Here is a 23447-nt window from a genome sequence, read left to right on the forward strand (position 1 = left end):
CCTCTCTGCCAAAGACTTCTACCTTCTCCCACGAATCTCTTGCCACATCCAACCACCACTTTCTGAGTGATGGTGGCAGGAGGATCCAGCTCCCCTAAGAGATCGGCAGGACTCCTAATCAGGAAGATCATATGGCTGTACGCTCACACGGCGCACTTCATATTATAGTGAGAACTGAAGCATCATTAGTGGTAAGGTTGACACGGATGCGATCCAGAGAGACACAGAAAGACCATCTCCTAAAAACTGGACAGGTGAGTGTGAGTGTTTCCACAAGACCATGCGCACACTTGATGTCTCAAGCTAACTTGTGGGGATTCCTGTGGGAGAAATCGTATCCCCCATATGGAGAATCCTATTCCCCACATAGACCATCATTAGTCTCACAGCTGCCGTTTTACTCCCCGAGTCCAGAATGTTTGGTCTTCTCTTGGTTGGAAATACAGGATCTTGGGGCTGCGTGTGGCACTCCATAGCCAACTGGTCCTGAATCAGTGTCAGAGAGCATGGTCTCCTTGGTGTCTGCCACATGACTCACAATCACCCTTGGAAAAGATAAGATAATGGGAAGGTGTCCATGTGAGGAAGGCAGAAGGGTATACCCCCAAGACTCTGATACCCTGGATATGCTGCCAGACACATATCTCTGTAGGGACTCCAAAAGTGCACATCAGTTGACCTTAAGATAGGGAAATTGGGCTGAATTATCAGAATGGGACACTAGAGGAGGCCACAGGGAGAGCAGAAGAACAAACTGGGGGGCCTCTAGGAGCAAAAGTGGACATCAGGCGACAGGCATCCAAGGAAGGGGAACCTTACTTCCAGGGCTACAAAGAACTAAACTCCACCCTCAGGCTGGGTGAGCCTGGGAGTGCGTTCTAACTCAGATCCTCCACTGGGGTACTGGGCCCTGGGGCATCTTGAGTTGGGGGTTGTGAGACCCCAAACCAAGGATATTGCCAATTTCACCTGGCCTCCGGGCACACAGACACTGGGCGATAGTAAATTTCTATCATCTGCTTCCAGGGCTTTTGTGGTCAATCTTTATGACAGTGGCAGGAAGTAATTCAGTATAGAAAGGCACACTGCCACTCCGGAAGACATCAGAGAATCTCCTTCTGGAACATGCAAAGTGTTATTAGGCAGTTTTAACAGTGGTGTTCTTGGCTCCTGTGTTTCAATTATACTTATTTGAACAAGCTTGTCAGGAATCTCTAGTGAGGCCATCAGAATTGCACCTTGATTAAAAATTTGGACATAAAACAGATAGGTCAAAACGATCGTGTGTTCGGGGCCATACTTAGCTTCATCACTCTGTTATCAGTGATGGAGATAGAAAAAGTAAGAATGGTCACCATGGTCACAGGCTGTATTTCTCACTCATCCTAATGACTGGCATGCATGAATATGGGAATTCTTAGAGGTATCCTCTCCTGCATCTCTTCACGGGAACCCCTGGCATTTGATGAACAACGTTCTCATAGGATGTTGTGACTAGATTTACAGAGGAGTGGTGGCTTTCCAGTTGGCAACTGCATGTGGATAGAGCCTTAGGGGTGTGTTTGATGTTCACTTTGGCCATATTGTGGTGTAGGGCAAGGCAACAGTCCACACTGGAAAGGCCCCAATGGAATCAAAAGTGGACTCAGATAGAGAGCGGGTCCAAAGATGAAAGGACTAAAGCAGAGGAGGGAAAGGAATGGATGGGTGGTGCATGTGAACAAAGTCAGAAGACAGAATCAAGATGGGGAGACTGGAGCATTCACAGAGGGAAGACTTTGCATTTCTTTTTTTTTATTATTATTAGTTGTTCAAAACATTACATAGCTCTGGACATTTCAACATAGTTTCAAAACGGGTTCCACCACTCCTGTGAATTGCTTTATCTCTCTGATCTTTGTTTGCCTCATCTGAAAGTGGGGAAAAGAGAAGGTCAGGGATCAGATGCTCTCTCTCCAGTGCAGAAGCTAGAGAGGAAAAGGTCTTAAAAAGGGATCCTCGGGGAAACAGGAGGCAGAAGAATAGGGGAAGAGGATGGAGGGGGAGACAGGAGAAGAGAGAAAGGGGCCATACTGGGAAGTGAAATCAACCAAACTGTGCTACGTGCATGCAGGAACTTATCACAGTGAACCCCACGTTCATGTCTAATTATGATACATCAACTGCCACAAAGGGGAAGGGGCAACGGTCAAATACAGCAAAGGGTTCTGAGGGGAGGCAGGAGGTGATGGAAAAGGTGAGTCCCTGGAAATGAAAATGATCCAATTGTTTTGTGCTTGTTTGAAGATGGCCCATGGACCCCATGGTCATGTTATGACTGTACCACACCAATGAAAACATTTTAAAAATTATCTTTGAGAGTTGCCCTGGGAGAATCCTCCCTGACCACCGGGACCGAGAAGCTCTCTCTCCTCCATGTTCCCAGGCTCCCTTGCCTAGGTCCTGCTGTGGCTCTCAAGGCTGCTTTTAGTAGCATCTTGGGTACTGCTTCATTCCCCATGCACTGTGAGCCCCTGGCTGGCTCTCAGCCTGCAGGGGACATTCCCAGGTGTACAAAGTATGCCAGAGTCTGGATGCTCAGTCTGGTGCTCAGCCAGTGCTCAGACACCTCACTCCTAAGAGTGGCAAGGCCTCTGCTGCCTGATCTGGGCAGAGCCACTATGCTGATGCTTTCAGTTTGCTTATGGAAGTGATATCTTGCAGGGGAGTCACCTGGGAAAATATCTTGCCTTACTTTTCTGGGAATCCAGATTTGTAGCTGTCATCCCCACACTGTGTAGAAGCCTACCGCACACATGTCAGCATGCTCATTCCCCCATTTGTGATGTATCTTTATCGATGCAGTTTGGGTCTGTAGTGAGCAGTCCAGTAAGCCGTCCCTTCTGCAAGGGATTGATGTAGCAGAGCAGGTCCCCAGGGAATACTTATTTGAAGAACACAGCCTTACGAAACAGGTTGGTTTATGGTATACATGGGGGGTGGGGGACATGGATGCCACATGGGCCTATCTCTTCAGGTTCAAGGAGATGAGCCTGGGACGTCCAGATGACCTCTCTCTGTCACTTCTACAACAAGGTCTCTCTCCTTGTTCTGATCCTGTTCCTTAGGGGACTCTTCATCTGTTTCACCAGCTCCTCTTCCTGCCCTTAGGTTCTTGTGACGTTGGATGTGGCAGCAGTCCCTAGAGGTCTTCCCACCCAGTGTGGCAATCCAGTAGTGCTGCCATCAGGGATACCAAAACTTCCCAAAGCCCACTTGCTCACCAAAGCTAAGATTTTCAGAAAACTCCTGTTCTCAACCTACCTGGTTTTGGTACTCAAATGGTGGTCAGAGAAGAGACTCTATCCTTTCACTCTCCCCCACAGAATCAAACTGTTGTGACATTGATCAAATGATATTATGTGCATGTGCAAATATGGAGAGATGAGTCCCCAGTATTATCAAATGTTATAACACGCCAAGAAAACGTTGTAAAAAATGAAATGAAAAAAAAAAGTGATAAGGGGAGGAGATTGTTTCAGAGAGTCCCAAGCAATCAATGAAGGGGCACAGCAGAGGAGAGCTGCAGAAGAGTACGCAATGGTACAAGGGGGAGCTCTAAGGGTGAGCGGGGTTCTGAACAGCCAGTTCAGAAATGAGGGGAATGAAGTAGGAACAGCGTGGGGGCAGCCAGGCCATGGCAGCCCACTCCCCACCATGGTAAGCAGTTGGAAGTAGAGGCTCCTGCTTGCAGGTGTGAGCATCTCCATCTTCTTGGGGGTGCTCTTGTCTCTTGGGTAGGGCCCCTTGCTCCATCTGTTCTTCTCCAGTGCCTTCTCTGCAAAGAATCTGAATGGTGCGGTCACGCCTCCAGCAGGGGCCCAGAGCATCTCTCTGTGATTACCAAATGGTATCAAGGTTAACATGTGGGTCCTTTTTTTCATGACCTATAAAGCATTCAATCTGCTTTCCCCACACAGTCCCCGGAAAACTGCTCAACAGTCCCCATAATAGTCACCCAGTGAGAGCAGAACATTACGAGAACAACTGCTTGCCTAGACAAATCCAGAGCTCCCTTGCAGCGAAAGTCACTGACTTCTGCCTAGTGGGAAAGGACTTCTGACCAGGTAAGTTCATGTGAACTGGCTTCCGCCCCCTTGGATCTCAATGGAGATCTTGAGAATTAAAGTGACCCTAGAATAGTCCTTCCCTTATCTCTGGGATGGTGTGCGTGTGTTGGGGGCGGGTGGGGGGTGGTGCTGGAATTTTACCCCTGAGTCATGGCCCTAAATTGGCACACTGGACTCAGGCTGTGTGCGTGACGTGTAGACATGTTATTGAACATGATGACCGAGCTGAGGTGTAGTGGTTGCGTCCCATGTACCAGGCATTCTGCAGAGCATTTCCCCTATTGAATCTCATTTCATCACATCCAATATCTCCATAAGGGACTATCATTATGAGATTCCAAGGTCTGTCTGCAAAGGTCACACATCTTGCCTAAGGGCACATGGTGTAAATGGGCAACCCAAGGTACCAACACAGGCTTGATGGCCCCTGAGGTGGCTGTCCTGGGGTCTTCCACCCAGTGACTCTGAAAGAAATGGACATCAATCCCTTAAGTTGTGGTTACACTGGAACACTTGCATTGACGTTTCTCTTCTCATAAAATCTTCAACTGCACACTAGAGCTGTGAATGTTTAAGTGACTTCTCTTTTTCAGAGAAGTCTCAAGATAGAAAGGTGGGGGAACTGAGGCTGAAGCTCTGGGTCCTGTGAGTGTTTCCGCCAGTATCAGGCAGCTCTGTGGGGTTCCAAGGGGTTATCCTTGAAGCCCCAAGGTGTCAGCCAGTCCACCTTCTTTTACTCCTCCTCCTCCTGCTCAGTGCACTCACACATTCGGTAGCTTTTCTGCCAGATACCTGTTAGGGCAACGTCACACCCAGAAGACAACATGGCCAGTGGGCACACAGACATTCAATTCTGAGGCAGAAGATGAGCCAAATACAAGGATTAGGAATCACTTATTGGTCTTTTATGATTTGCATTCCTGTAAATCAGAGAAGGCACGTGAAGTACTCACAATAGTGCCCATCGTCAGCTGTGCTCTTGCTTCCGCAGTTGTGCTTTCCTCACAGTTGTTGCTTAGCAACAAGTTTCCTTGGTACCATTCTCCCCACATCGCTGCTACTATCACCTCTGCCCTAATAATAACTGAAGTACTTACTTAAATACACATCTCCAGTATTGGTTTCATCAGACACCTTTCTCCTGTTATTTCCTAGAATGTGTGTGAATCTGTGTGTGTGTCCACATTCTCGTGTATTTGTGTGTCTGTGTGTGTTTGTGCACGTCAGACAGAATATTCAATGTGAAACTCATAATTCCATCCAATTTAGTACACTGTGTTCTGCACTATTATGCATTCATCTACCCAGATTTGTTAAAACATGCCAACAGGCAGCAGTGGATATATTATTTAGAGAGCTGGTTTATCCTTGGAAGACAATTTTATGTAAAAGAGCCCATACCATACTGCAACCACACCCTAAGTAGAAATTAGTTCATGTCATCAATGGCTGATTTGTAGCCAGTAGTGGGATGGCTGGATTACCTGTAAGTTGTAGTTTCAACTTTTTGAGGGACTTCAATCTGTTTTCCTTGATGGCTGTCCTAACTTCCATTACCACCAACAGCATACCAGGGTTCTCTTTTCTGCACATCCTTCCTGACATCTCTTATCCAGGGTCCTTTTGATAACAGCCATGCTGACAGGTGTGAGACGAGGCCTCTTTGGAGTTTTTGTTTGCCATTCTCTGATGATTCGTGATGTGGAGCATTTTACCAGATACCTGTGGGCCGTTGGTACATCTTGTATTTTTGTCAGCCATCTGCTCATATCCTTTGCCCAATTTCTCATCATGTCATTTGCTTCCTTACAATTGAGTTGAGTCCATTATGTGATTGGAAATGAATCCCCTCATCACAGGTCAGGATTGCAAGTAGTTGTCCCATTCTGTCGGCTGTGCCTTCTGACCGCTGGTTGCTTCCACGTCTGTGCACAAGTTTTAAGCTTTGATGCATCTACCACATACGTCTACTTTCGATGTTGTTACCCGCTTTCAGAGACATAGCCAAACAATCGTTGCCCACACTGATGTCATGGAGCTTTACCCTTGTGTTTATCTTTAGTAGATATATATATATATATATATATATATATATATATATATATATATATATCTCACGTTTATGTCTTTTATCCATTTGGAGTTGATTTTTGCATAGGGTGTTAGGTGAGGCTCTATCCATGTAGTTGTCCTGACATATTGATGAGACTGTGCATGATGAGACTGTGCAGAAGGTTTATGTATTTCGTTTCCTTTATTATTATTAACAGACATTTAATAAATCCTGCATTTGAAAACCATTAAGTAATACATGTGTATTCAACCTAAAGATTCAGACACTAGGAGACTGCACTAGGAGTTCATTAGCCTCTGGAATGGGACTCCATTAGCATAGACTGGAATGTCCTGTAGACCAGAATCTTTACACACCTATACTTTTTCTCTTTTCTCTTTTATTCAGGGGTTATGGACATTGAACCCAGAGGCACTTTGCCAGTGAGTTACATCCCCACCTCTTTGGGGTTTCATTTGAGATGAGACAGGGTTTCACTAAGTTGATTAGGGCCTGGCTAAGTTGCTGAGGCTAGCCTTTAGCTTGCAATCCTCCTGTCTCAGGCTCCCAGGCAGCTGGGATGACAGGCATGCACCAACACACCTGGCAACATACTTATACCTTTAATGTACATCATTCCTTCCCTCGTTTGTTGCTACCAACTCTCCTGAGAGAAGATGGATTCTTCTGAATTCCAGACAAAGAAGAGTTAGAAATTCCAAATTCATGAGATGTCACAGTTCTTATGGACCACCAAAGCTTCAAGTACTATTTCCTCCAGCCACTTGTCTCCTAATCATACAGGGATACATAATAAGCCAGGTGTGTAGCTTTTTATGATCAAAGTTTAAACCAACCACGTTCTGTGACTGGCACACAGAGACGTGTCCCGTGGCTGTTTTAAACTTAGAGACCTGTCAGTTTTCCTGCCTTCAACAGCCAATGGACAAGCATCATAATGGGACAGAAACACTGGAACTGAAGTGAAGGTGGTTACTTCCCTTATTTTGAGAAGATGCCCACTTAATTATAAATTGAGAAATTAATCGATACGGTTTGAATCCCATGTTCTGACCTTGTCACTTAGAATCCCATGTTCTGACCTTGTCACTCTCTAAGGATGCCAAAGAAAAATTGGGGGATAACTCAGAGAGAAGCGACAACCCTTCCAGAGAGCCTGAAAATGAACCGATCTGTCTGCCGCAATTCTGAGTTGATATTTCTGAATTGAGCAGTTTCTAAATCTGGCCTTCGGCAGAGGTGTGAAAACTATCCAAATAACAACAAGGAAATGGGTGAACAAGCCCAAGAAGGTACTTCAGAGAGACTTAGAGTTGATTTTCAACCAGAGGAAAGCAATAGAGTCCATTAAATCTGGAAGTCAGGCATGGAAAAGGGCTTGGTACATCAGGTGATCCTAGGACAGTGGTGCTAGGACGATGCTGCATTGTACCAGGAGCATTAAAAAAGGTTCGTCCTGTGGGGAAATAATGGCTGTTCTCAGCTGATGACATCATCACCCACTGTCCTTTACTACACATACCAAGATGGGGGTGAGGATAGGAAGTACATTTTTACTAACCTAGGTTCCATTTAAATGTCCTGCCTCTTCATTTCTTAAAAAAGAAAGTCAGATACTCTTCATTTAAGAGAAAGTGGAAATTGTTTAAAGTATGAGGGCTGGGTCCAGTATGAGCTATACATCCAAGGCAAGGTACATTGAAATCCAAGTAAATTATAAGAGAGAAGGGAAATTTCCCCCAAAGGACCTCGATGTTCATTGCTCCCCTTCCAAAAGGAGGAAATTTACCCTGAAGGTTAGATGCCTACGTGAACTGAGACACATTGTCACTCAGCTATATGTAACTATATATAATATAGGAACCATGCAGTCTACATCGTTGGGATTATATGGTGAGAAACGTACAGTTCTACTTTCATGGCCAGGTCAAGCACTTGAGAAAAGCTGGCAGGATCATATGAACTGCTTGCCTGCACCCTCAGTGGGACTTTATCCTTCTCTCCACCTTCTTTTCATATGGGAAGCATGTCATTGGACATCCTGATTGCCACGGTCAACACAACCAGGTTTAGGTGGATGGTGGCACATCGCAGAGTTCAGTGGCATTATGGGGGAGACTGGGTTCCACATTCTCCTCTGTCTTGAGTGTCTTCTTTTTCCAGCTCATCCCCCTCCCCTCTGGCTAATGAAAGTGCATGGCTGAGAACAGTCATATCTCTCTCTCTTCTCTTCTCTTCTCTTCTCTTCTCTTCTCTTTTCTCTTTTGTTTTCTTCTTCTTCTTCTTCTTCTTCTTCTTCTTCTTCTTCTTCTTCTTCTTCTTCTTCTTCTCTCTCTCTCTCTCTCTCTCCCTCTCTCTCTCTCTCTCTCTGGCTTGGCAGGCTTCTCTGCTTTCATCACCATCTCCCTCAATACACGAGTCTTCAATAATTCACTGTGGTCTATTCGCCATCAGCACACCCAAGTCCTCTTGTGCTGTTTTCCTGTTTGGAGTTCTCAGGGCTTTTCCTTTCATCTTTGGGGAGCAAGTTCTAACAAAGGCCCCACATGTGTTGAAATGTGGTGGAAGGGGAGGAAATTCATTCCCATGGGTCAGCTATGAGAGTCTCAGGATCTTCTTCCAATGGCTCTGCATTGGTCTCCCCTCCCTGAGACACAATACCCTGATGAAACTCACCTTCTTCCATCTGACATTTCCCATCCTGGTTGGAATCCAGAGACTCCACTTCAGATTCTACATTAATTGATCTGAAGTGGAATCCTGATCCAACAAGTCACCTGTTTGTTTAGGCCATGATCAAGAGCCCAGATCTGATGGAGTCTCTGTCCATTCATGTCTCTCGCAGCACACGGATCTCCCTTATTACACACAGAGCCAGGCATTTCTCAGAGAAAAGGGATGCATATCAGATTTGTGGTGCTTTCTTTGCCCATAGCCAGATATTTCTTGTGCGTTTTCTTCTATCTCACTAGTTGCTCTCCTTCTCGCTGAGCTCCAGGGATTAGGAAAGACACCAGACAATGGAGGTTTCCCTTTCCCTTTTCTGGTTTAGGGTCCTTTGGGTCACTCTCACCTTCAAGGCAAATCCTGTTCTGCCTCACATCTATTCCTGAGTCTGGTGGTTCCTGTGGATTTACTCCCACCAACTTTAGGTACATCTTTCCATACATTTTCCTGTGCTCTTTCACACACAGGAGCCTGGCACACCAAACAAATTGGGCACAGGCTCATTGGGATGAGGAAATGATCATAGGCAGGTTTAGTCATGATAACTCTCTAAAGACACAATGTAACCTCTTTCCCCAAAATGTAAGGTTTGTTCTACTCATGAATCTCTAGTGCAGAAATTCTTACCCCAGGATCCAGGAATGCCTGAAAAGATCCCTTTCCTAGTGAGTCCTCTTGGGGAACGACAGCCTTGAACACCCTCAACTGCAAAGGTTCTCACCAAGGTGAGAGGCAGGGATGTGTGAGGTGCTCCCAGCACCGTCACTAGACAGAGACCCGTTGGACTGCACAACTGCCACTTGCCCCCGGGCCGATATCTTCTCCTCAACACGAGGGGATTTTGAAGCTGGGAGTGGAAGACAGTCCTTCAAATCTCCCCAGTTCCTGTCTCGTGGAACGTGAAAGCCCACCACTGTGGGCTCAGTGACCCTTCCGCACATGTGGACCAGGGCACAGAGGTGTCTGACGCACAAAGACTGGAGAGGAAGGAGGCTCCTGGCAGCAAAAGAAGCAGGACCTAGGTCAGAGGGCTTAGGGCCACACGTAGGTCTGAGCTCTTGCTCCGTCTTCCCTCCAGTTGCACTGGGCTACACAAGGCCCCAGAGGCGCTGGGCTCACTGAGGTTCTGTGAGCTGCGCACAGAATTTTATTTCGAGCATTATCAGTGCTCTGCTTAGCTGTACTTCTCAGGGCAGTAGCATTTAGAGAAAGTTGAAGTGAAACTTCATAGCACCTTCAAAGCTTCAAAATAATATATCCCTCCCCAGATGTGCTCTGTTGCATTTCGCCAGGTACTTGAGAGAGGCAGAATTCCATGAAATCCCTGGAGTGAGGAAACCAAACTTTCTTTCGGATAGAGAATCTTATCACTGTTCAGTGAGTGCAGGCGTTCTGAGGAGTGCCATTTGAGACAGTGAGAGCAGGGGCCAAAGAGGAGAAAACACCAGAGATCAGGGATGGGTGGAGGTGATAAGGAGAAGCTCTGGTCTTACTGTGTGAGGGGTTGATCGAGTTTGGGTTAGCAATTGGTCAGGCACAGTTGAAAGGTGGTGCATGTTGGGAAATGACTCTCCAATTGTCTACTGCCTGGCGATCTCACCTTCATCTTCCCCTTCTCTGCCTCTCTGCCTCTCCAGGCCTCTGTCCTCAGTGCATGCCCTAAGGCCATGTTAGGTCATGCCTCCTTTTAGGGTCTTCTCCTAGTCACAGAGCTGTGAAAGGTAGTACTTGGCCTTCACCTTCCTGTCCCCTCAACTCCCAGCAGAGTCACATGGTAACCATCAAGAGTTTGCTGACAAGAATGAATGCAACCTTAACCTGCTTCTCTGAGATATCTTGACAAAATTGAGGAGAAAAACTGGACTCCCCTTGCTCAGGACTGAGAAAGTTTTGAAAGGCTTTCATATCTTTCCTTTCCCTTTGATCCTAGGAAACATGAAAGGCCAACCTCTCTGCACACTCCTTCTACTGTGAAACCAAATGACTTCCTTCTCTCTCCCTCTCTCTTTTTGACACTAGGAGAACAGTGGGGGATGTTCAAAAGGATCCTCCAACACAAGTCATTGGCTCTGTCGATGCCCAGGCCTCATGGCACATGCAGATTGCAGAAACCCATGCCCTTGCACGTTGCTCAACCTATTTTTAAATGGCGGGGGGTGGGGAGTTGGGGACCATCCAAGAAGTTTAGCAATTCTTCCATCAGGACTTTGAACATGAATGTTGCAATCATTTTCTTCAAGTTCTGAAAAGGAAGCCGTTTGACATTTTGATTGCAATTGTGCTGAATGTGAACGTTACAGATGCACTGGTTTGGAAACAAGGCTGCATCTACCACAGTGCTGGTGACTGGCCTTTGACATATGCCCCCTCACGTGCTGTAATACCATTTACCTTCCAGCACATACCACCTCCACCTCCACCACCGCATTCAATCTCCCTGTCCTGAGTCCCTGAGGTTACAAGGACATGAGACCTGTTGCTAGAGAACCACTGCATGGAGCGGCACCCTTAATGGGGCCAAGGGACCACTGCATTGTGGTCATGAGGTAGATCTGTGATGTGGCTTGGGCCTCCTGTGGCAGTTAAGGTAAAGTCGCCTTTCCCACAGCAGCCACCACACCCACCATCCTCCAAGTAGACTTGAGTCTCTCCAGTCCTAGAAATCTACTCCCGAGCTGCTCACGAGACATCTACCATTTTCTTTTGCCCAGGCTTTCAGAATTTCCATTAAGGTCCCTCAGTTGTTCCTCAAAGAGTTCTTCCCACTGGTTCTCTTGCCTCTCCCAGGTAAACCATCAAACCAAGTATCATTCCCAACAGTATTCGTCTAGACAGTAACACAGCAGTTCTCATGGTATGCTTTTATATTAACTCAGGGTTTGTCTTCTTACATACATTTTCTTTAAAACAATTTTCGTTTAGGTCCTTTGTTTTTGTCATTGATGCATGTTATTTCACCAAGAGGCCAAAAGGAAATATTAAAACTTGCATCTATTTGCAATATTGTTATATGCATGTTTATACACAATATACAAAACTGTACTTGACCTCAGCAACTTAGATGAGACACATGCCTCCACCCTCACACACAGATGTAAAAGAGTTGGCAAGATATATGGTTACCTGTGGGTTATTTCTTTTCCTCTCTTTACAGTTTAATCAATCTAAATGTTTGGATTTTGTGAACACGGACCACCTTTAGTTTTCATGTGACCCTACTTTGGAACAATCCTAAACCTTTTTCAATCAAGAGAAAATGTTGTAGAAATATGCACTCTCCCCCTCGGAGATATCAAGTATGATAAAGCAGCTTCTCCCTTCAAGCACCCTTTCCTGAGCCAGAATTAGATCTTGTTCCTTCCAGAAACTTTAATCTTTTTTATTTTCTGAGAGAGAGAGAGAGAGAGAGAGAGAGAGAGAGAGAGAGAGAGAGAATTTTTTAATATTTATTTTTAGTTTTTGGTGGACAAAACATCTTTATTTTTTTTATGGGGTGCTGAGGATCGAACCCAGCGCCCCACGCATGCCAGGCGAGCGTGCTACCGCTTGAGCCACATCCCCAGCCCTCCTTCCAGAAACTTTAAAATCAGATTCCTGCACTTTCCCTCTAGAAAACGCTAGGACTTAACAATAACCCACAACCCGCGGACCAACTAGGGTTATAGAAGACATCAAGGAGGAAATTTAAAAATTCTTAGAGATAAATGAAAACACAGACACAACATATCGGAATCTATGGGACACATTGAAAGCAGTTCTAAGAGGAAAATTCATTGCTTGGAGTTCATTCCTTAAAAAAAGAAAAAGCCAACAAATAAATGATCTCATACTTCATCTCAAAATCCTAGAAAAAGAAGAGCAAAACAACAGCAAAAGAAGTAGAAGGCAAGAAATAATTAAAATCAGAGCTGAAATCAATGAAATCGAAACAAAAGAAACAATTGAAAAAATTGACAAAACTAAAAGTTGGTTCTTTGAAAAAATAAATAAAATCGACAGACCTTTAGCCATGCTAACGAAGCGAAGAAGAGAGAGAACTCAAATTACTAGCATACGGGATGAAAAAGGCAATATCACAACAGACACTTCAGAAATACAGAAGATAATCAGAAATTATTTTGAGTCCTTATACTCCAATAAAATAGAAGATAGTGAAGGCATCGATAAATTTCTTAAGTCATATGATCTGCCCAGATTGAGTCAGGAGGATATAGACAACCTAAACAGACCAATATCAATTGAGGAAATAGAAGAAACCATCAAAAGACTACCAACTAAGAAAAGCCCAGGACCGGATGGCTATACAGCAGAGTTTTACAAAACCTTTAAAGAGGAACTAATACCAATACTTTTCAAGCTATTTCAGGAAATAGAAAGAGAGGGAGAACTTCCAAATTCATTCTACAAGGCCAACATCACCCTGATTCCTAAACCAGACAAAGACACTTCAAAGAAAGAAAACTACAGACCAATATCTCTAATGAACCTAGATGCAAAAATCCTCAATAAAATTCTGGCGAATCGGATTCAAAAACATATCAAAAAAAAAATGTGCACCATGATCAAGTAGGATTCATCCCTGGGATGCAAGGCTGGTTCAATATACGGAAATCAATAAATGTTATTCACCACATCAATAGAATTAAAATTAAGAACCATATGATCATCTCGATAGATGCAGAAAAAGCATTTGACAAAGTACAGCATCCCTTTATGTTCAAAACTCTAGAAAAACTAGGGATAACAGGAACATACCTCAACATTGTAAAAGCAATCTATGCTAAGCCTCAGGCTAGTATCATTCTGAATGGAGGAAAATTGAAGGCATTCCCTCTAAAATCCGGAACAAGACAGGGATGCCCTCTCTCACCACTTCTGTTCAACATAGTTCTCGAAACACTGGCCAGAGCAATTAGACAGACAAAAGAAATTAAAGGCATAAAAATAGGAAAAGAAGAACTTAAATTATCACTATTTGCAGATGACATGATTCTATACCTAGCAGACCCAAAAGGGTCTACAAAGAAACCATTAGAGCTAATAAATGAATTTAGCAAAGTGGCAGGATATAAAATCAACACGCATAAATCAAAGGCATTCCTGTATATCAGTGACAAATCCTCTGAAATGGAAATGAGGAAAAACACTCCATTTACAATATCCTCAAAAAAAAAAAAAAATACTTGGGAATCAACCTAACAAAAGAGGTGAAAGACTTATACAATGAAAACTACAGAACCCTAAAGAGAGAAATTGAAGAAGATCTTAGAAGATGGAAAAATATACCCTGTTCATGGATAGGCAGAACTAACATCATCAAAATGGCGATATTACCAAAAGTTCTCTATAGGTTTAATGCAATGCCAATCAAAATCCCAATGGCATTTCTTGTAGAAATAGAGAAAGCAATCATGAAATTCATATGGAAAAATAAAAGACCCAGAATAGCAAAAACAATGCTAAGCAGGAAGTGTGAATCAGGCGGTATAGTGATACCAGACTTCAAACTATACTACAGAGCAATAGTAACAAAAACAGCATGGTACTGGTACCAAAACACGCGGGTGGACCAATGGTACAGAATAGAGGACACAGAAACCAATCCACAAAACTACAACTATCTTATATTTGATAAAGGGGCTAAAAGCATGCAATGGAGGAAGGATAGCATCTTCAACAAGTGGTGCTGGGAAAACTGGAAATCCATATGCATCAAAATGAAACTGAATCCCTTTCTCTCGCCATGCACAAAAGTTAACTCAAAATGGATCAAGGAGCTTGATATCAAATCAGAGACACAGCGTCTGATAGAAGAAAAAGTTGGCTACGATCTACATACTGTGGGGTCGGGCTCCAAATTCCTCAATAGGACACCCATAGCACAAGAGTTAATAACTAGAATCAACAAATGGGACTTACTCAAACTAAAAAAATTTTTTCTCAGCAAAAGAAACAATAAGAGAGGTAGATAGGGAGCCTACATCCTGGGAACAAATCTTTACTCCTCACACTTCAGATAGAGCCCTAATATCCAGAGTATACAAAGACCTCAAAAAATTAGACAATAAGATAACAAATAACCCAATCAACAAATGGGCCAAGGACCTGAACAGACACTTCTCAGAGGAGGACATACAATCAATCAACAAGTACATGAAAAAATGCTCACCATCGCTAGCAGTCAGAGAAATGCAAATCAAAACCACCCTAAGATACCATCTCACTCCAGTAAGATTGGCAGCCATTAGGAAGTCAAACAACAACAAGTGCTGGCGAGGATGTGGGGAAAAGGGTACACTTGTTCATTGTTGGTGGGACTGCAAATTGGTGCAACCAATTTGGAAAGCAGTATGGAGATTTCTTGGAAAGCTGGGAATGGAACCACCATTTGACCCAGCTATTCCCCTTCTCGGTCTATTCCCTAAAGACCTAAAAAGAGCATGCTACAGGGACACTGCTACATCGATGTTCATAGCAGCACAATTCAGAATAGCAAGACTGTGGAACCAACCTAGATGCCCTTCAATAGATGAATGGATAAAAAAATGTGGCATTTATACACAATGGAGTATTACTCTGCATTAAAAAAAAATGACAAAATCATAGAATTTGGAGGGAAATGGATGGCATTAGAGCAGATTATGCTAAGTGAAGCCAGCCAATCCCTAAAAAAACAAATGCCAAATGTCTTCTTTGATATAAGGAGAGTAACTAAGAACAGAGTAGGGACGAAGAGCATGAGAAGAAGATTAACATTAAACAGGGATGAGAGGTGGGCGGGAAATCGAGAGAGAAGGGAAATTGCATGGAAATGGAAGGAGACCCTCAGGGTTATACAAAATTACATACAAGAGGAAGTGAGGGGAAAAGGAAAAATAATACAAGGGGGAGAAATGAATTACAGTAGAGGCGGTAGAGAGAGAAGAGGGGAGGGTAGGGGAGGGGAGGGGGGATAGTTGAGGATAGGAAAGGCAGCAGAATACAACAGACACTAGTATGGCAATATGTAAATCAATGGAAGTGTAACTGATGTGATTTTGCAATCTGTATACGGGGTAAAAAAGGGAGTTCATAACCCACTTGAATCAAAGTGTGAAATATGATATGTCAAGAACTATGTAATGTTTTGAACAACCAACAATACAAAAATAATAAATAAATAAATAAATAAACTGGATATTGAAAAAAAAACGCTAGGAATTTTGCTGTGATTGTTTTTTTTTTTTTTTTTTTGGTTGTTGTTGTTGATTTTAAACCAGGAAACTGGGAAAGCCTTCAAATCTGCCTATTGCCCCCACTACAGCCCCCAACCTTTCACTCTGATGCAGCTTTCCCCAGCATCGGCAATATTTTTATTTGAATCTTGTGATGGGAAGTTCACAGGGGCTAGAGCCAGAAGTTCCACGATTCCTGTCAATGTTCTCCTGCTCACTGGCTCTATCAACCTTAGTCCTGTCACTACTTCTTCAGACCTTCCTTTTCCTCCTCTATGCAAAGGGCTTAGCAGTTTTTATTCCAGTGTTGACATGTTTGACACACAGTGATTGGAAACCATCACTGCCATCATCTTTCATTGCTATTTAGAAGGAAAATATGTGATTGTAGTGAAAGAAACAATAGTTCATGGAGTCGTATACGCATTGTTAATGCTCACCACTGAACACAGAGAGAGTGGGGGTTTGAAACACTTGCAGAGTGAACTTGGGACTTGGCGAGGGGTCACAGAGGGAGCTACAGAGGAATCCAGATCCTCCTTTCTGCCTCAGGGCTCCTCCTCAACCCGGCTGTAGTGTGGACCTTCTGTCTAATACGGTGGCACCTCTCTGGAGAGTGGAAGGCACCTGCTCAGCCGAGAAGGCCTGGCGGAGACCTGGTCTGAGTGGCTAGGTGGGTGTTGGGGACCACATCCAGGTGGTGTTCTCCCTGTGTGCTTAAGCGGGGTGCACTGTTCCCTCATTGATTCTCTCCTCCCTGGCGTGGCTCACCTAGGAAAGCAGCAATAACTCTCTGAGCCCCTTGTCTGTGCTGGGCACTTCATTCACTCTCAGTACAAACACCCATGGAGGGTCATCTATGAGGCAGGCGGTGTCCTAGGGGCTAAGGACACTCCAGGCCACTAAGGGGTCTGAAACACCTGCCCTTGTGGAGTTTATATTCAAGCATGGGAGAGACAGAAATAAGCACTGCACATGACCGAAAAGCAGATTATGAAGTGCAGTAGAAGGCAACGTGTGCCATTACAAAAGGAGAGTAGGAAAGGGGGTTTGGCTGGGCCAGTGGAGAGGTAAAACACCTAACTCCCATGCAGCTCTAATCAGGGTGTTCTACTGAGGAGGGGACAGATGAGCAGATACTGGAGGATGGTAGGGGATGGAGGCCCAGAGGTATCCAGAGGAATATTTGGAACAGCCGAGGCAAACACGCAAGGTAGGAGCATGCCTGGGGTCTGTGCCACGACACACAAACAACATGGTGTGAGGCACGTGTCTCTACATCACCTGGCACAAGGAAGGTCATGAGACAGGCACTCAGCAAATAGGTTTAGGATTGGATTAAAGGGAGAGGTTGCCAAAAGGGCGGAACAGCGAGGCATGGGAAATCACTTGCCCAATGGAATCTGTGGATATTTCTCTCTCTTTAGGTTCATCTGCCTCTTCTAAGGTCTTTGACTAATATTACCAAGAGGGGCAAGAGGTTGAAGCACACCCTTGGTAGTGGGCAATGTGAGCACCTATTTGTTCCAAGGCAGCTCGGCCATCCATCATAGTGGGGCGAGGGACTGTTGCTGAGCGAAAGAGGAATTGTGAAGAGCTGAACTAGGGGAGGGAGGGCACCTTTATAGCTTCTGTTCTTCTGCCTACCCGAGTGGCAATGCAAACACATCACTGTCCTTGATGCCCCACCTCCTTGTATCAGGGGTATATTTAGTCACTGAGCCTGAGAATCTCAAGGTGCCCACAGAGATAGGATTGCCTCCTGTTACATTTCATGGAAGTGACGGAGGGAACACGGCTTTAAAAAAAGAGTCTAGGAAGGGGCTTTGTGTGGAGGGGTGCCCCAAAGACACGGGTGTTCACTCAGTGTGACATGGTGAACTATGCACTCCACTGAAGGAGTGGGATCCTGAGTCTCCTGTGGCATGTGTAATCCAGTAGTGAGCACATTGGCTTCGAGCCAATGTTCCAAGTGTGCAGGCTACACTGTTTCCTTATGTTGGTGCCCGGGACTGGAAATGACTGAACAGATACCTTGCAATATAGATTTCAGTGGCTAAAATCATCAGGGGCTCTTTCTGGAAGGTGTGCGGGTGTGTTAGTGGGTGTTACAGGAGTGCTGAGCTTTGTGTTTGTAATATATGCCTTTTTCTTTGAGAGGATGGAAGAGGAGCAGCAATGGGGAAGTTCAAGATTACCTCAGAAGAAAACAAAGTTAGTGGAACGCAGGAGACAGCAATACGTCAAACCCAGAGCACCTTATCAGGTGGAGAGGAAAGCAAAATCCACGTCTTCACATGATACAGATCAGAAGAGGTTCAAATGCGAATGTCCCTACTGCCAAAAGTGTATGGGGAACACTTCCGGGATCTCCACAGGAAAGAAAGCAACCTCTTGTTCTTCCCCCTGGGATAAGCTAATGCAAGACCTCAACAACCTGACCCTCAACCCTGGTACCACCCAGCCCCCTCTTGTCCAAGGAAGGTTACAGGAAAGGGAGGAGAAGAGCCAAAAGCAGGTGCGGTGGAAAAGCAAAAGGAAGTTTCAGAAGCTCCTCCAAGAATAGACAGAATATCTCTGAGACTGTCACCCTCAGGGGAAGGCAGATCAGAACAGATGAGACCAGGAGTGTCAACATCACCAACTCCTAGGAACCTTTTGGACACATGGTCAGGAGGAGTAACAGCATGCAGCCCGATGACCAACAATCCCAGCAGCCAGCGATTCAATCCAGCTCCAGAAGTGTAGCAGCCTTTCCCCCAGCGGTTTTAACATGCCCCCTGAGGCATGCTGGGAGGAGTTCCTCCTTTGCAAGAGCAACCAGACAGCAATGTTTCTACACCGTCCTTAGCATTGCTCCCATGGTGTCAGCTGCCACTTGCCCTCCTTGGGTTTCAGTGGTTTCTCCCCACTTTTCCTGGCTGCTAATATGGTACACAGCATCCATGTGGTGTCTCTGACTTGTTTTCCAAATGCGTTCTTTCCATTTTAGCCATGAGAGCCCAGTGGGATCATAAAGTCTGATAGAATGTGACTCTGTGTGTGAGTGTGTGTGTGTGTGTGTGTGTGTGTGTGTGTATGCGCGCGCACGCGCATGTAGTTTGTAGTTTGAAATCATCATAGATGCAGAGGAAGTTGCAAATGTAGTACACTCTTCACCAAGTTTCCCCCAAGAAAGTTGCATCTGACATCACTATGGAATGACGTTAGAACCAGGACATTGATACTGGTGCCTCGGGACTGTCAATCATGATAAGTGTACATTTGCGTAGCCGCCACTACAATCAAGTTTCAAAACGGTCTTATCACCACAAAGATCTTTCTTGTGCTACTCCTTTGTAGTCACACCCACCACCTGGCCCATCACAATCCCTAACCACAGGCAAGCACTTAATTGTTCTCCCTTTGCTACAACTGTTTTGTTTTGAGGGTGTTACACAAAACGCAATCACTCACTATGGTGACCTTTTGGGGTTGGTCTTTTCTACCGACCTTCATGCCCTCAGTTCTGTACAATCTGTTCTGTGTATCCAAAGTCTGTTCCTTTGGGATGTAGCTCAGTGGTAGAACCCAGCATGCACAAGACCCTGAGTTGGATCCCCAGCACTGCCAAAAGAAAATCTATTCATTTTTATGGCTGTGTGGCATTCCCCGGTTTGGATGTACCTGCTGTAGGGCATTTTGGTTTCCAGTTTTTGGGTGATATGCTACTTATGTTTTGAAAGAAAAGAAAATGTGGCCTTGTCTTGCAGTTACTGGGCCAGCGCCAGTGCAGGAGGCTTGAGGGTGGCGCAGGACAGGTCTAGTCCAGAGGGAAGTGGGGGTGTCTGCTGTGCTTTGCTGTGCTTGCGGGGTGAGGTCCTCTCAGTGTTCCACACTTGGTGACTCATTCTGCTGTGTGCTTGCCTGTTCAGTTGGAAGACCAGCTAATACCTAGCAGAGAAAGCAGTGAAATGGTCACAGCAGGTTGAACAGCATAGAGAACATCTCATTACCTGCATTAAACTTTGGAGAATAACACCGTCTCTGACCAATTGGTTTATTAATATTGCATCTCCTGTGATAAACATACCAGTGGAAGGTTTCTTTATTGGCCCTTTTCTAGACGTCACTCCTCCCTCTGTCGTGGCCATTAAAGCAGGAACACTGTGCCAGCTTACAACAACAGGGGCGTCTATTTCCTGGAACTCAGTATTTATTGTGATGATTTGTGTTGTTCTTTCTACTCTGCCAGCCATCTTCCAGGAAAACACCAATGCAGAAATTTGAGTGAAAGATCATCTGGGTTTTAGTTTTCCTATCATCCTCATCATCTCAGGATTAGCGGGTGCTTTATTTCTGATTTTAGATCTCCTCAGTAATGGAAACAAGGAATTTGTCAAACAGAATTTCCCGTCAGACCATAAAATATTGCAGAGAAGTGGCAAGGGGGAGGAGGAAAGCAGAAACGGAACCTGGTGTACTCTGAGAAGGCTTGCCATCAATATTTACCCCAGACGTCAATTACTCTGTTGTGGTTATCTATAGGTAATTAATAGTAGCTTGGTAGGAAATGTTGGGACAACTGATTCACCCAATTAATATTATTCTTTCTCTTGTGTCTAACTAATAATTAGATAGTGGCACGGTTCTTGCTAACATTAGCCTTCTTTCAGAGAATGAACTAGATAACTAAAGCTTAAAAGAGATTTACGTTTTCTTTCTCTTTTTACCTTTCAGGTAACAATTTTTTTTCAAATTCGCATCTTTGTAGACCACCAACTATGGAAAGGGTATCAAGTTATCTATGTTGCCAATTTTCTTTTTATTTCTCTTCTAGGTTATTCCCGGGAGTAGTCTGGCCATTCAAATCTTGGCCAGTCTGTTTTTATCCCTTTTTCTAGCTTCTACAATATCTCCACCCTCATATATGTAGTGAGAATGACGTGAGGACTGCGCCATATTGATGTTGATAAGTTCTATTCAGATAACATTTTTGTTACAGTGACTCTTTGATATCTCAAAAGGGGCTCAAAAAAGCAAACACTGAAAGCCTATAGTTCTTAGACATCAAATAATGATTTTACATTGTGAAACAAACAATGGCAACACGGGCACTAGTGGTTAAATGCAGTTTATTTGTTCCAATGACTGTAAAACTTACCTCACTTTTTTTATCAGTCTGGCCATTAACGAATGCATTATGTGATCAGCCTTTTTTATGCATGACACACCTATGAGAATGTCTTGTTTTCTTGTTATCAATGGCTCTTCAATCTTTAAACAAAGACACTCTTTGTTTCATTTGGTTTTTGATTAATGCTGTTTCCTAATTTAGGGTTTTCACTTTCTCTTCTATTTAAACAGTTCTGGGCAAACATAACCGTTTCTTGCTGCTTGGTTAGTGGTAATGCCTTTGGTTCCTTGATTCCAGAACACAACCAATCTAAAGTACTCCGTAAGTATTAGCTTCACCCCAGGGCCACTTTTCTTGTATCACTTTTTTTTAATGTTGAAAAGTGTATTAGCTGTGTGAAAATTCCTTGTATGTTTTCACGGTGAGAGGATCATCCTCAAAGCCTGTTTCTATTACATAATGTGAACAGATTTGGTTTTTTTTTTTTCCATGACAGTATTAGCAAATAGATTTATTGGAAATGCCAAGAAAATACACTGATCAATAATAATAGTCTTATGTCACCTGGCTTTTAATGCAAAATCATTGTAATTTTCAGCATGGGGTTTCTTTCTTATTCACCGGAGACTGAGCAGTGAATCTTCTGTTGTTTTTACAAATGAATTTCAAACACAGCCTTATGAGACAAATTTCACTTAATGTTACTGAATAAAGTGGAATTGAGTAAATTTTATCAGACTTTAAAAAAAATCAAAGTAAGAGGTTGGACTCAAAAATAAATGAATATTTTTTTAAAAAAATTTGGAACTAATTTCCAGAGCGGCACTTCCAATATTACACATCCACCGTCAATGCATGTGGCATGTGTTGGATCTGAATCTTCTCCTGCATTTTGTATTGTCATTTATTAATAACTTAGCTTTTTCAGTAATCAACTACTTACATCTTGTGACTGTAATGTTCATGTCCCTCACGACCTGTTTTGTGAAATTCCCTTTCTTATACTTCAGGTCTAATGCCGTTGATCTGTATTCTTTCTTGCATATTATTTTATTTTTTCCCAATTTTCTTTTCTAATCCTTGTCTATTGTCTTACTAAAGTTCTTTGTAGAACCTTCCTAATCCATGCCATACACACCTTTTTTTCAATCTTTTTTTCCTTGTTATTGTTAGGAGGTGCTATTTTTTTAGAATCTATTTTAGTTGCAATTTTTATTACTTTCATTTAAAAAGAGCAGTACTGTTGAAATTTGTGATGTAGATTTTTTTTTGTAAAAAAAGAGGTCCATTGTGTTATACTCTGGAATAACCCTCAATGTATTCTGGTCCTTGGCTGCTACTTTAAAACTGTGCAATCATTTGGAAATTACACATATTGTTACTTTATTTTTTTTTCTTTTCAACTGAGAATGGGAAATATTAACATTACCTAGCTAAAAAGTCGGTAATTGTAAGAACTAATTGCAATTATTTCAATCAAGTTCAATCACATTGGTCAACATGGCATATACCTGCAATCTCAGTAATTTGGTAGGCTGATTCAGAAGTATTGGAAGTTCCACGTTTACTTACTTAGTGATTCCCTAAGCAACTTAGTGAGACTCTGTCTCAATAAAAGAAGATAAGGATGTAGCTTGATAACCAAATACCCCTGGGTTCAGTTCCCAGTAGTAAAACAAACAAACAGATAAATTCAAGAATTATTTACCAGAATATTAATGTGGTTGGTTGTATATCTCTCAAACATCTACTTAAAGATATCATATATACAGGAATGATATGTTTTTTATTTGTTCTTATTAATCATGATAGTAGAATGAATTTTGACATATTATACATATATGGAGTATAACTTCTTATTCTTCTGGTTGTAGTTGATGTAGTATTACATTAGTCATGTAATTATATATGCAAATAGGGTAATAATGTCCAATTCATTCTACTATTTTTCCTACATTGACTGTAATGATGGAATGAGACAAAATATATGGAGCTCTTAGAATAGTATAAAACATTAGTTATACCATTATTAATACCTACTGTGGTATTTAATTTAAAATATCCTATTGTACATGAATAGACAAAGAAACTGTGAAACTGTGGTATATATACACAATGAAGAAACTGCAAAACTGTGGTATATATACACAATGGAGCATATTCAGCAATAAAAGGAAATAAAATTATGGCATTTTGCAGGTAAATGG

The 23447-nt window shown here is 43.3% G+C and overlaps 1 protein-coding gene across 1 annotated transcript; it reads left to right on the top strand.

The window, feature by feature from the left end:
• Nucleotides 1-18285: 18285 nt before the first annotated feature.
• LOC308639421 (protein FAM156A/FAM156B-like) lies at nt 18286-18690 on the top strand (the record flags this gene model as incomplete). The annotated part of the gene is made up of 1 exon (XM_081277680.1): nt 18286-18690. The coding sequence occupies one exon, from the start codon at nt 18286-18288 to the stop codon at nt 18688-18690; it is 405 nt and encodes a 134-aa protein (XP_081133806.1).
• Between the last annotated feature and the right edge of the window lie 4757 nt (nt 18691-23447).

The sequence above is a fragment of the Spermophilus citellus genome (assembly GCF_964194105.1).
Source record: "Spermophilus citellus genome assembly, chromosome: X".
Lineage (NCBI taxonomy): Eukaryota > Metazoa > Chordata > Mammalia > Rodentia > Sciuridae > Spermophilus > Spermophilus citellus.